This window comes from Oncorhynchus mykiss, chromosome 25 (genome assembly GCF_057628025.1).
Source record: "Oncorhynchus mykiss isolate SJ-2025 chromosome 25, ASM5762802v1, whole genome shotgun sequence".
NCBI classification, from domain to species: Eukaryota; Metazoa; Chordata; class Actinopteri; order Salmoniformes; family Salmonidae; genus Oncorhynchus; species Oncorhynchus mykiss.
In genome coordinates this window covers 64,298,903-64,313,967 of record NC_143046.1, presented here as the reverse complement: position 1 = coordinate 64,313,967, position 15,065 = coordinate 64,298,903, and the positions used below count along the sequence as shown (strand labels likewise).

Genomic DNA, 15,065 nt, shown 5'->3' with positions numbered 1-15,065 from the left:
AGGTCCAACTTAGTGAAAAACCTGGCTCCCTGCAGGATCTCGAAGGCTGAAGACATAAGAGGAAGCGGATAACGATTCTTAACTGTTATGTCATTCAGCCCTCGATAATCTATGCAGGGGCGCAGAGACCCGTCCTTCTTCTTGACAAAAAAAAACCCCGCTCCGGCGGGAGAGGAGGAGGGGACTATGGTACCGGCGTCAAGAGCTACAGACAAATAATCCTCGAGAGCCTTACGTTCGGGAGCCGACAGAGAGTATAGTCTACCCCGGGGGGGAGTGGTTCCCGGAAGGAGATCAATACTACAATCATACGACCGGTGTGGAGGAAGAGAGGTGGCCCTGGACCGACTGAACACCGTGCGCAGATCGTGATATTCCTCCGGCACCCCTGTCAAATCACCAGGCTCCTCCTGTGAAGAAGAGACAGAGGAAACAGGAGGGATAGCAGACATTAAACATTTCACATGACAAGAGACGTTCCAGGAGAGGATAGAATTACTAGACCAATTAATGGAAGGATTATGACAAACTAGCCAGGGATGGCCCAAAACAACAGGTGTAAAAGGTGAACGAAAAATCAAAAAAGAAATGGTTTCGCTATGATTACCAGAAACAGTGAGGGTTAAAGGTAGCGTCTCACGCTGAATCCTGGGGAGAGGACTACCATCCAGGGCGAACAAGGCCGTGGACTCCCTTAACTGTCTGAGAGGAATGTCATGTTCCCGAGCCCAGGTCTCGTCCATAAAACAGCCCTCCGCCCCAGAGTCTATTAAGGCACTGCAGGAAGCTGACGAACCGGTCCAGCGTAGATGGACCGACAAGGTAGTGCAGGATCTTGAAGGAGAGACAGGAGTAGTAGCGCTCACCAGTAGCCCTCCGCTTACTGATGAGCTCTGGCTTTTACTGGACATGAAGTGACAAAATGACCAGCAGAACCGCAATAGAGACAGAGGCGGTTGGTGATTCTCCGTTCCCTCTCCTTAGTCGAGATGCGGATACCTCCCAGCTGCATAGGCTCAGCTCCCGAGCCGGCAGAGGAAGATGGTAGTGATGCGGAGAGGGGGGCAACGGAGAACGCGAGCTCCTTTCCACGAGCTCGGTGACGAAGATCAACCCGTCGCTCAATGCGAATAGCGAGTTCAATCAAGGAATCCACGCTGGAAGGAACCTCCCGGGAGAGAATCTCATCCTTTACCTCTGCGCGGAGACCCTCCAGAAGACGAGCGAGCAAAGCCGGCTCGTTCCAGCCACTGGAGGCAGCAAGAGTGCGAAACTCAATAGAGTAGTCTGTTATGGATCGATTGCCTTGACATAGGGAAGACAGGGCCCTGGAAGCCTCCTCCCCAAAAACAGATCGATCAAAAACCCGTATCATCTCCTCCTTAAAGTCCTGATACAGGTTAGTACACTCAGCCCTTGCCTCCCAGATTGCCGTGCCCCACTCACGAGCCCGTCCAATAAGGAGAGATATGACGTAGGCGACACGAGCAGTGCTCCTGGAGTAAGTGTTGGGCTGGAGAGAAAACACAATATCACACTGGGTGAGGAACGAGCGGCATTCAGTGGGCTCCCCAGAGTAACACGGCGGGTTATTGATTCTGGGCTCCGGGGATTCGAAAGCCCTGGAAGTGGCCGGTGGATCGAGGCGGAGATGGTGAACCTGTTCTGTGAGGTTGGAGACTTGGGTGGCCAGGGTCTCAACGGCATGTCGAGCAGCAGACAATTCCTGCTCGTGTCTGCCTAGCATCGCTCCCTGGATCTCGACGGCTGAGTAGAGAGGATCCGAAGTCGCTGGGTCCATTCTTGGTCGGATTCTTCTGTTATGGTGAGTAAATGAGGACCCAAAAGCGAACTAACTTAAACAGAGCTTCTTTAATTACCAAACATAGGTAGGCTCAGATAGACCGGCAGATTCCGACAGGACAGGACAAGGTTACAGCAAACATGACGATAGTCTGGCTCAGGCATGAAACACAAACAAACAAGAATCCGACAAGGACAGGAGCAGAAACAGAGGGAGATATAGGGACCTAATCAGAGGGAAAAAAGGAACAGGTGGGGAACGGGGTGAATGGGTAGTTAGGAGGAGACAGGGAACAGCTGGGGGAAAGAAGGGGAGAAAAGGTAACCTGACACGACCAGCAGAGGGAGACAGGGTGAAGGGAAAGGACAGAGACAAGACAACATGACAGATGCAGCCAAGAGGCCCATGATCACTCTGGATGAACTGCAGAGATCTACAGCTGAGGTGGGAGACTCTGTCCATAGGACAACAATCAGTCGTATATTGCACAAATCTGGCCTTTATGGAAGAGTGGCAAGAAGAAAGCCATTTCTTAAAGATATCCATAAAAAGTGTTGTTTAAAGTTTGCCACAAGCCACCTGGGAGACACACCAAACATGTGGAAGAAGGTGCTCTGGTCAGATGAAACCAAAATTGAACTTTTTGGCAACAATGCAAAACGTTATGTTTGGCGTAAAAGCAACACAGCTCATCACCCTGAACACACCATCCCCACTGTCAAAAATGGTGGTGGCAGCATCATGGTTTGGGCCTGCTTTTCTTCAGCAGGGACAGGCAAGATGGTTAAAATTGATGGGAAGATGGATGGAGCCAAATACAGGACCATTCTGGAAGAAAACCTGATGGAGTCTGCAAAAGACCTGAGACTGGGACGGAGATTTGTCTTCCAACAAGACAATGATCCAAAACATAAAGCAAAATCTACAATGGAATGGTTCAAAAATAACATATCCAGGTGTTAGAATGGCCAAGTCAAAGTCCAGACCTGAATCCAATCGAGAATCTGTGGAAAGAACTGAACTGCTTTTCACAAATGCGCTCCATCCAACCTCACTGAGCTCGAGCTGTTTTGCAAGGAGGAATGGGAAAAAAAATTCAGTCTCTCGATGTGCAAAACTGATAGAGACATACCCCAAGCGACTTACAGCTGTAATCGCAGCAAAAGGTGGCGCTACAAAGTATTAACTTAAGGGGGCTGAAAAATTTTGCACGCCCAATTTTTCAGTTTTTGATTTGTTAAAAAAATTTGAAATATCCAATAAATGTCGTTCCACTTCATGATTGTGTCCCACTTGTTGTTGATTCTTCACAAAAAAATACAGTTTTATATCTTTGTTTGAAGCCTGAAATGTGGCAAAAGGTCGCAAAGTTCAAGGGGGCCGAATACTTTCGCAAGGCACTGTATACACTATACTATGTGGTAGATGTCCTAACCGATGTCCTAACCGACTTGCCAAAACTATAATGTGTTAACAAGAAACTTGTGGAGTGGTTGAAAAACAAGTTTTAATGACACCAACCTAAATGTATGTAAACTTCAACTGTGTATATATATGATTTTCTTTTACTCTGAAAACTTGGGGTGCCAAATAAAACTTCCCGCGGGTCAGTTGGGGAACCCTGCTCTAGGCTTTGAGAAACACCACACACAGATCTCTGGCCACATCCTCTAACACAACACAGATAAGCAGAGCATAGCAACTATGCTAAAGAGAAATGGGAATATTAAATCCTTTTGCAAACTAACGGATAGGGAAAGCTGATCACCTTTGGCAGCACTGGGCAAGAGTAGTTAAAGGAACAGATGTCATATCTAACCATGTTACCTCTTTTGAACCCAACAAGCACAGCACACTTCCTCATTGCAAACATGATCTCACCATGGAAATGACACAAACACTGAAATGTCTTCCCAAACGTTAAAGGCAAAGTCATTTTTGTTCACACATTTTATTTTTTCAAAATAAGTGTAAATGTTACAGTTCAACATCTAAGAAAAATGTATTTACAGTTTGCAAAAGTAAATAAATAAGCTTGAATAACAAAGCAGATAGAAATGGTAAATGGTTTACAATATCGAAAATGTACAGCAGATTTGGCTACCAAGTTCATTTGCCAAAAACACATCTCAAACTATAGATTAGTATTAATAAATAAAGCTATGTGAAAAAATAAATAAGGTACTCTTCTGTCCACTACTTTTATCTACCTTTTTTACACATAGGAAAAACAAATAACTGTATGCTTTTACAAGCCGCATCTTCACTTCATTTAAAGCACATGGTTGTGAGTCAAACAGAACCAAATCGACAGAATTACTTTCAGAACTCTTCAATAGAAATCTACTTTTGTCTCCACCCACTTTTGACATCACAATGGTCTTTGTATCGAGAGAGTGGCAATGTAAATAGGAAATCATGCCCAAAGATTTCTTATTAAACCCCAGTCTGTTTTGTAAAGCTCCAAAGCACAGCTCTTTCACTAGATCGATCAGATTGTTAATAAGCCAAGACTGTGCTGCAAAAAGTATGTTAACTTGAGTGGTTTATCATTACGTGCTAAATATGCCTATCAAATCCCCGAGTAGGCCTTTATCCCTCTAGGAATTCTCCCCCACAGCTTTTTAAAACACTGAACACTTACAAAAGTGCTAATTTTCATGAACATGCTCTGATGTTGTAATGTACTATTATTTACAGTTCATAGCAGTCTCCTTGAACCCCTTGCCTTTGTTCACTGTAATACGTTATAAACTGGTGGAATGGGGAGACCTTCAGTCAGGTTACCTGGGTATGGAATACATAGCACATCAGTTGAACTCTTCAAAGTGTACTGAATTGGGCTAGAATATGTTATTGTAGGAGAAACAATGAAATATTATAAACATTTAAGGCTGTAAAAGGAAGGCTACTAATGTTAACATTCTCTGGAAACAGTAGCTCCTGTTTGTGCATGGCTGTAAATTAACTTATATAAGTGAGGCTTACTGTATATCGACATTCCTCATGAGTAACTCGAGAAGGTCTGGCACTGCTTCTGTAGTTTCTTGTAACGAGTCGTCTTATCTGCAAGCTATAAAATAAGTCTGAATTCATGTTAATCCACTTCATCTTGAAGTCCATTGCCATTTCTACATGATGAAGTTCAGTCAATGGGATGATTGCTTCTGAAGGAAACCAGACTAAGAGTTATTGAGTAGAGAAGGATGAAGGACTATACTGTATTACAGACAGACACACTGGCTTCACGGCTGAGGCAGATTACATTCACTCATACTGTATTTGTTCCCTCTCTCCAGGGTAGCTGGTTGTTTTCTGAATGGAATGACTTGGTCATCTTTGAGGCAGACAGGAACCACTACAGTAAGTGGGAAGAGAAGAGCATCCTTCCTCTGCGTTAATGGAGAAAGTTTAGGCTGGTGTTTACAATGTTTTAATCTTGCCACCATGGAGACCATCACAAAACCAAGAAATACACTACAACTAGTACACAGAAATATAACAACAAAAAAAGAATCTAAGATGGATACCAAACATTCTAAAGCAGGAGTATGGGTCTATTTTCCCTGAGTCTGCTGGGTTCTGATGTTGCTCAGTCATTGACTGCGTAGAGGAGAGAGTCATGGATCTAGCCATATACTGTATCTGCTAATCCCTCCCATCTAATTTTGATTACAACTGATTACAGACCAGTTAAATTGGCTTCACATCCAAAACAATTGTTGATCAATTGAGTGCTGCGCTGCAGCACATGGAAACCAGCAGACTGGAGACCCTCTAGTCTAGAACCCAAACTTCTGTCCTAAAGCTTTTATACTCCTCCTATTAGCTTCATGTTCCAGCTCCAGAGGAGGCGAGAAGCAAAAATGATAATGTTCACAGTGCAGAGCTCTCTGGCTGAATAGTAGCCTCTCTGGCTGTCTTTCTGTCTGTGGTGAACTGTATGGCAAAGTCCCAGAATGGCCACATCCTCCTGCCTCCCCTGTCTCTCCTCACCGCAACAGCAGCCAGGCCACAGTAAAGCGCCAAACGCAGGATATAGCAGTATGATAAAGCAACAGGAAGTTGCAATGTTTTGTGTTTTGTTGTGGATCATCAGTTTTACTGCCAGAGAGAGAGGGAGAAGGGGGAGATCCCAGACATGTGTGTGGCTGTACAGTACAATATATAGTTTTGTGGATCGATCACCATGGAAATGTGTGAAAGAAAGAAGAGGAAGTACTGGGTAGCCCTGCGAGCGGTGTAGAGTTTGGGGGTCCGGTTAGGGGGCTGGTGGTCAGGGGCCTGTAGGGATCTAGCGCTGCCCCCTACCCTGGCCCATACTCAGCTTGGCCCGGGGGATGCTCATTCTCTCCACACACGGGGAGCTCATCTCTGGGGAGAAGTTGATGCTGCAGTCATTCTTCACGCTCTGGAACTTGTTCTCCTTTGAAGGTTCCATGTACACCAACGAGTTCTTATTCACATGCTTCTTCAGGATCACAGTCTAAGAAAGGAGAAGAGAGAGGAAAGATTCCCAGGGTTTCAAATATCAATTATTTTGCCAGTTATTGATTGGATCCTACTGCTTTGGGTTAGCGTGCACTGTGTCTAGTTCGGACGGGAGAGACTGTTCAGAAAGTATGTGACGATTTACGATTTTCTGTACCACTAGTCTTATTTCATGGGCGTGTTGTAAAACTATCACACTTGATGATAAACTTGACACAGTTCAAAGTGCTCCTTCAGAATTAAGTCCTGGAAAAAGACATGAATCCCTACTTTATGACGCCCTGAACACAAGTTGTAGCAGGAGCTGGAAGATCAAGGAAAACCCACGACCCACCCACAGATTAAAACCCAAAACAACCGCCCGCCCCACTATGGTGCTATGATTTAGCACCACAAGGGTCTAAGTTTGGGCAGCAATGCTGGGTTGCAGCAGGTAGTTTAGCGGTTAAAAGTCTGTGCCCTTGAGCAAGGTACTTAACCCTAATTGCTCCTGAAGTCGCTCTGGTCTGCTCAAATGTAAAGGTTGAAATTCATTGGTGAAACTGTGCGTTCAGTACAGGGCCTAATGAGCTGATTTACCCACAATGCCTCTCACCTTCTTGGGGGCACTGTAGCAGGACATCTGCACCCACTTCTTTTTCTTGTTGATGAGGAGCGCCACGATGAGGAAGATGATGATGGCCAGGAGTAGACCAGCCAGTATCCAGGCTGCTGATTGGTAGATGAGAGCCATCTCAGTTTGGCTGGGGGAGTTCTCTCCCAGGCTGTTCCCGTCTGCAAGGAGAATCAAACAGTATTAATATCAGCTCTCCCCCACTGACTAGACTACACACACTGCTGTCACACGGGCCAATATTTCCATTACATTATTCCCCTTCTAATCAATTGAAATGAAAAGCAGCTCGTGTCCTTCCTTAGTGTTTGGCAGTTTTCCACGGCCAATACCTCAGATACAGTCTTCAGATGAATGGTCTCTGTCCCAGGACTCTTATGGGTTAGTATTGTTTTGGCCACATCGATTCATCATGTGTCACTGTGCATTTATCTCATTTGTCAAAGTGTCCCTATATAATATATATACTTTTTTAAATGTAACCTTTATTTAACTAGGCAAGTCAGTTAAGAACAAATTCTGATTTACAATGATGGCCGACGCTGGGCCAATTGCGCGCCGCCATATGGAACTCCCAATCACGGCCGGTTGTGATACAACCTGGATGACATGTCAAGTCACAGGGCAGAGTTGAGGCAGGTGTTACCACCCAGTCCCATATTATTACTATTATTAGTTAACCATCGCTGTGGGCCATAGGACAAGTGAGTGAGTAAGTGAAAGAGAGGGACAGACAGACAGACAGTGTTAGTGTTACCTGTAGCAGCAATGATAGGAGGTACGGTGGCAGTGGTGATCCAGACTGTGTTGTCCACTGTGGTAGTAACCCTGGTCTTGGGGTCCTTGGTCGACACCATCATTGGAACAGATGTTGTTGTCATTTCTGTAAATCAGGATATCACAACCATAACTCACATACCCATTCACTCATGTAATGTCAAACACACTTGAACCAAAAACAAATCCCCACATAAGCCAATGTAACAGAAGGTTATTGTTTGGATGAGTGTCTGTAGATAAGGTGTGTTTACAGGACGTGTTCTCTAAGCTTCCATAACCCTCCTTTGTCAAGTGCTGTTTTCCACCGAGCAAATAACCAAAACAAAGATGAAACGGCTACAAATCACAGGGAACAATGCAGGCCTGTGCCAAGGTTTTCCTCTATAGGAAAAGCTAATGGAGCTTTGCCTTCTTGTGCCGCCATGGAGAGTGGCGGGCCGGCTCAGCCGGAGACAGGAAACACGTGTGAATGTGCGGATGCTTGGGGAATGTTTTCTGTCGAAGTGGGTTGTGTCACATGGAATGTTGCTGTGAGTAACCGTGTTTGCCCATGCAGCGCCAGCAAGACTGGCACTCAGGACGCGACTCACACATGCTTGCCTTATTGTAGCTAAAGACTTTTCCTCCCTTCCTACAAGTTACAGTGTGAATAATAATTTTCTCAATAACAAGCTGTACCTTGTCCCAAAGGAACGACTTGTTTTAATGCATACTTAATATGGGTTTCTCACAGTTTTCACAAGACAATACATAAATACTGTATTCTACACACCAGAATTACAGTGGACATCATTAGAGAGGGTAACAAGCAGTGTGCTCTCACCCAGCTAGACTTTCGCACACACACACACACACACACACACACACTCACCCAGACAGTGAGGGCAGCACTGGCCCTTGCGCAGGACGGGCACCCTGCAGTTGGCAGGCGGGCAGCGCTGGGAGAAACACTGAATGGTTCCGTTGTTGCAGGAACAACTGGTGCAGGCGTTGGCCTTCCAGGTGTCCCCAGCCAACAGCACGTCTCCCTCGCTGGAGATACAATACTCCTGCTGACTGGTGCTCACTGGGAGCAGGGGACCCTCTGTGGATGGAGGGATGGATGGAGAGAAAGGGTTAACTTTATCACAGATAATCCCCTGGCTCCCAGGCTAACACCGGCAGTATAACATCTCCCAGGCTAACACCGGCAGTATAACATGTTAATCCAGAGCGGTTATTGGACCTGTAGGTCTGTGTTTGAGATAAGATGATTTTAACTGTACGGTAAAAACTAGCAGGAGGCTAGCTAATGACTAGGGAACACATGGCTGCTGTGCTCTCTGTCAGTTAAATCTCTGGCTTATCTCTGTGTCTCATTGCCCCCGGGCCCATAGATCAGTGGCCTTCCTGTGACCAAAGACTTAGTTAGATTGTACACATATCGGCAGTACTGTACGCATACTGAACATCATGGGGCCTGTCATTGAAATGTGCATTATTCCCACATTCCTAAGAGCCAGGCTCATACATAAGGGCAAACTGCTTTTCTGGGGGAGATGTGGTGATAACGCAGCTAGCCGAGCATTCCCCAGGAGGCTCTGTGGGTTTCAGGAGCAGTCATGCATTTTTTATTTGTGGGGCTCATGCTTGTGGGGCTGAGGGAGGAGTGAGGGGTGGGAGGAGGTGTTGGGGCGGGGGGAGGAGCGAGGGGTGAGGGTACTGAAATAGTGCAGATGATCACCAACTCTGTTCTTCTCAACAGGGGGTGGGGTCACGTGACCTGACCAGGAGAAACTAGTTATATAGGCTATAACTAGGGCCCAGAGTTTTTCCTAGTCATATCACATTGCCAGGAAAAACTCCTGGCCCTACAAATGACCAGTGGAAACGGACAGGGTTGTCCACATGTGTTCCTGTCTGGAGGACATATACCAATGTAAACCCAGCCAGTTTGGTCTGGTTTCTTTATAAGCCTGACATTAAACTGTCCGACAGCGTTTAACATGCATCCAGGAAAGACAAGGCAAGGCTTCACAGTCCACAACCACATGTTGCGGATAATGGCTCCAGCTTAGATTTATCCCACTCTGACTGACCACAAACTGACATTTCTTTCTGGAATTATTCCTGGATGTACTGTAAGGGCTTTTGATATTATCTGAAATTGCTCTTGTCAAGGCTAATATGATGATGGAGTTCTACATTTACAGAGAAGAAAATGGCTTTGCATTAGATGCTTCCTATTAAAGCAGCCTATGACAGATGCAGGGGATGTAAGGTACTGTACCTGGGCAGACATGGCAACAGGTGTCCTTGTTCCTGGTTGGGGCCTGACACACAGCAGGGGGACACACTTCAGTGTCGCACAGGACGCGGCCCTTCCTGCAGGTGCAGCGTGTACAATCGTCCAGGTTCCAGGTCTCTCCCTCCACATAGAGTTCCCCCCCAGGGGCCCGGCACACCACCAGGTCCATGCCCTCCGGCTGACCACTTCCTGATTCATCTGGACAGATGATATATAGGTTAGGAAAGACAGATAACAGCAACACAACAACACACTCAAAGAGTTCAGAGTCTACAAAGAACAAGGTTCCCATCTTGCTACAATTAGATGTGTGACATCAATGCTGAAAGACTAAAGCCTGGCAGTTACACAACTATGTGTGGTGGACCATAGTTTCCTCTAGTCTAGTACAACTGTACAGATAAAACATTTGACTACCCATAGGGTTGACATTCGTAAGGAGTTAATGTCTTGTCTACTGACAAACGGGTGACTGAAGGTTGCAGACTTCTTTCACTCTTAAATATTTGAACAGTCCACTGAGTCACTCCCATATAAATAGACTGACTGGGAGGGGCATGGATGTGTAACTGTGTATCAATGTGTGTTGCTCCTTACAGAAACACAAAGTGTTCATGGAGCCTGAGTCCTGGGTTGACTACTGGGGCAAAAAGTGGGCGCTTAGGAGAGTGAGATCCTAGGGGACTGTGACCTGCCAGACCTGTGTGTGTGTGTCTTTGTATGTGTGTGTTGATAGACCAGGTGGCTCCAGACAAGACATACCTTCACAAGTGGGGCAGCACTGGTCAGGCCTGACCACGGGGTTGGCGCAACTGGGCACAGGGCAGGATATGAGCACACACATCTCTCTCCCAGTGTGGCAGTAGCAGTCGCGGCAGCCGTCGTGCCAGCTCTCGCCCTTCTCATAGCGGTGCCCGTTGGAGGTCAGGCAGTAGCTGGGCATAGGGGTGGGGGCAGTGGTGCTTGGCAGGTGGCCACTCTCTGGAAAACAAACATGAACACAGACAAACAGACGTTAGGCAGGGAGGGAGGCTGGTGACTTGAACCTGTGAGAAACAGTCACCAGGGATGTTTCAGGGCATGAGAAATTCAAAGTGGAAATTTCATTAAGAAGAATTATTTACGGTTTATAGTAAAGGCAGCAAATGTTATTGTCTTGGCTCTGTTACTGTCCCTGGATTCTCTCAGCTCCACCTTCACCAAACACCAATATGTGACCTTCTTTTTAAAGTCCCTTTATTTCCCAATAATCCATTTACAACAGCACCACAAATAAATAACGTTTAATCATTTCCTTGAGATTTTTGGCACCGGACCCAAAAGTGAGGTCCTGTGTTTCTTTTGAGGGATAGGTTTAGTTTATAAAACCCCACAAATGCCAATAACTGGCCTCCAATGTGTTACAAACCCAGTGTGGCTGTTAAGTCCTGGGAGAGCAGTGTTTTAGAATAGAACATACTGCAGTAGTTCAGTGAATCGCACCATGTTTTCACATCCAGGTCGGTGGTTTGTGCCTCTTCTCTCTTAACACACTGATATAACACACTGTTATACACACGAAAAAAGGTACAGCTCCCCAAAAGTTTCCTATCCATAAATACTTGAAAAGCCCACTGAGTACCTGATCCAAGAGTATCAAAATAAGGTCAACAACAGGACCGTGGAATAGACAGAAGTGTCTATGTGTGGGGAAATGGACCCACTGCACCGGCGTCTTGCTAAGCAAGAAACCAAAAATATATGCCAAGCTAAAATATTTATAATATTACTGAAAAAAAAGAAAATAAACATCAAATATAACTGTCAGTGTATAAATAAGCTGTTCGCAAACTTTCTTGAACTTTTGTGGTTGGTGAATCTAATCAGACATGCACACACAGGCCTCAGAGAGAGTTAAATAAAAACAAGAGTCAAAACATCCATTCATAACAGACCAGCTAAAGGTCCCAGCAAATCACATCTGCTACATAATGGGAGAAAGTCAACACTTCAGAGAGACTCGTCTCTCTCTAATTCACAGTATATCGCCTACTCCTCACCCTGAATCCTTTTAACAGGACACAGACACGATCACAATCACACACACAAGGTCACACACACACACAAATACACATGTACTGTATTTATTTATCTGTATGTTATGTATGCTATGTATGTATGTACAGTTGAAGTTGGAAGTTTACACACACCTTAGCCAAATACATTTAAACTCAGTTGTTCACAATTCCTGACATTTAATCCTAGTAAAAATTCCCAGTCATAGGTCAGTTAGGATCACCACTTTATTTTAAGAATGTGAAATGTCAGAATAATAGTAGCGAGAATGATTTATTTCAGCTTTTATTTCTTTCATCACATTCCCAGTGGGGCAGAAGTTTACATGCACTCAATTAGTATTTGGTAGCATTGCCTTTAAATTGTTTAACTTGGGTCAAACGTTTCGGGTAGCCTTCCACAAGCCTCCCACAACAAGTTAGGTGAATTTTGGCCCATTCCTCCTGACAGAGCTGGTGTAACTGAGTCAGGTTTGTAGGCCTCCTTGCTCGCACATGCTTTTTCAGTTCTGCCAACACATTTTCTACAGGATTGAGGTCTGTGCTTATTGAAGGCAACTCCAGAACCTTGACTTTGTTGTCCAGAAGCCATTTTGACACAACTTTGGAAGTATGCTTGGGGTCATTGTCCATTTGGAAGACCCATTTGCGACCAAGCTTTAACTTAATGACTGATGTCTTGAGATGTTGCTTCAATATATCCACATCATTTTCCTCCCTCATGATGCCATCTATTTTGTGAAGGGCATCAGTCCCTCTTGCAGCAAAGCACCCCACGACATGATGCTGCCACCTCCGTGCTTCACGGTTGGGATGGTGTTCTTTGGCTTGCAAGCCGCCCCCTTTTTCCACCAAACTTAAAGATGGTCATTATGGCCATACAGTTCTATTTTTGTTTCATTAGACCAGAGGACATTTCTCCAAAAAGTATGATCTTTGTCCCTGTAGTCTGTCTTTTTTATGGTGGTTTTGGAGCGGTGGCTACTTCCTTGCTGAGCGGCCTTTCAGGTTATGTCGATATAGGACTTGTTTTACTGTGGATATAGATACTTTTGTACCTGTTTCCTCCAGCATCTTCACAAGTGTCTTTTGCTGTTGTTCTGGGATTGATTTGCACTTTTCGCACCAAAGTACATTCATCTCTAGGAGACAGAACGCATCTCCTTCCTGAGCAACCGGCTGCGACTGAGAGGTCCGTGGGGCGACGCACAATTGGCCCAGCGTCGTCCGGGTTAGGGAGGGCTTGGCCGGTAGGGATATCCTTGACTCATCGCGCACCAGCGACTCCTGTGGCGGGCCGGGCGCAGTGCACGCTAACCAAGGTTGCCAGGTGCACGGTGTTTCCTCTGACACATTGGTGCGGCTGGCTTCCGGGTCGGATGCGCGCTGTGTTAAGAAGCAGTGCGGCTTGGTTGGGTTGTGTATCGGAGGACGCATGACTTTCAACCTTCGTCTCTCCAGAGCCGTACGGGAGTTGTAGCGATGAGACAAGATAGTAGCTACTAAAAACAATTGGATACCACGAAATTGGGGAGAAAAAGGGGTCAAATTAAAAACTTAGATAAACTTAGTGTATGTAAACTTCTGACCCACTGGAATTTGAATACAGTGAATTATAAGTGAAATGATCTGTCCGTTAACAATCGTTGGAAAAATTAAGTAGATGTCCTAACCGACTTGCCAAAACTATAGTTTGTTTAACAAGAAATTTGTGGAGTGGTTGAAAAACGGGTTTTATTGACTCCAACCTAAGTGCATGTAAACTTCCGACTTCAACTGTATGTATGTGTATATATACTGTGTGTATGTATGTATATTATTGTACTGCTCTAGGGATGTCATTTACTATCATGTATTGATTTTGACCTTTTTCAGATCATTTAATTACCATAGTGAATTATTGTAATATTTGTTTGTATCAATTAATCCCATAAGGGATGGTTTGCCAATTGCCGATTTTACCCGAAATAAAATGTAATTCACTCACTCACACACGCACACTTACACACGCTCACTCACACACACACACATGATCACACACACACACGCTCACACACACACACACACTACTTTTGTTGTTATGGACGTGTAGTCGTGTGACCGGCTGACCCAGAGGGATGAATATTGATGCGGACCAGATGAGACAGACAGACAGATGAGCACCATACCTTTGCACATGCAGATGGAGCAGCCCTTCCTGTTCTGCCGGTAGCCATCGCTGCAGTGCTTGTCACAGGTGAAGGGGGGACACTTGACACAGCGACACATCTCACAGCCGTGCTTATTCCTCCTGTGGGATAGATAGAACACACAGATGTCTTTATCAGATATGTAATGTGAGAGGGCAAGATAGGAAGGCCGTCTTTACAGCTCAAATTGTGCATGTTTCAGTGAAAGCTCTGAAGCCAGCGGTCGGGTGGAATGCTGCCGTGGAGCCAGATGGTCAGGCATGGTATAATAGATACATGGTTCTGTTATCCCCTGGTATATTAGTTGCCTTTGAAGAGGCCAGATAAAAGCAGCACCCTGGAACACGTGAAAGCCCCATGGTGCACAGCGCAAACACCATACCAATGCTAGAGTCTAGGGCACTGGGTTTAAAGCCAATTCGGATGCTTTCCATTAGATTCAACCTATTCAGATAGTTACTGTATTGCTACCAACTCCTTTGGCGGATATGTGAGGCCCAGAGCAGGGCCAAATGATATTAATGCAGCCAGGTTGATTAAGGGACATAGGTACTGAGAGGCCCTGCTCTCTATTAACTATGAGCTCATCATCATGGTTGATTTGTAAACAGAGCAGGGAGTTCAATTCTGTAGAGAGCAGATACAGACCCAGACACAGGGATGAGTTAGTACCAGAGGAAAAACAAACCCTGAGGAGTTTGAGAGACGATCTACATGGGGACTGAAATGAAAGTAAACCCCCACTAAATGGCCTAAAGGTATGAGGGATACAAACAGAGAAAACAGCCTGTTATTTAACTAGGAACAGACGCAGATCACGTGACCTAGTTGGATCCAGCTATGGATG

General features: G+C 45.4%; 1 protein-coding gene across 2 annotated transcripts in view; it reads right to left on the bottom strand.

The window, feature by feature from the left end:
• Window positions 1–3,739: 3,739 nt before the first annotated feature.
• Window positions 3,740–15,065, bottom strand: part of LOC110505498 (cysteine-rich motor neuron 1 protein) — a 47,485-nt gene continuing 36,159 nt past the window's right edge. For both annotated transcript variants that reach the window (XM_036962754.2, XM_036962755.2), the window contains 7 exons: window positions 14,198–14,319; window positions 10,738–10,956; window positions 9,958–10,173; window positions 8,560–8,772; window positions 7,666–7,791; window positions 6,891–7,069; window positions 3,740–6,290 (listed from right to left, as the gene is read on the bottom strand). In XM_036962754.2, the coding sequence (XP_036818649.1) occupies window positions 6,099–6,290; window positions 6,891–7,069; window positions 7,666–7,791; window positions 8,560–8,772; window positions 9,958–10,173; window positions 10,738–10,956; window positions 14,198–14,319 (1,267 nt within the window). In that variant the 3' untranslated portion in view covers window positions 3,740–6,098. The remainder of the gene's footprint in view (window positions 6,291–6,890; window positions 7,070–7,665; window positions 7,792–8,559; window positions 8,773–9,957; window positions 10,174–10,737; window positions 10,957–14,197; window positions 14,320–15,065) is intronic.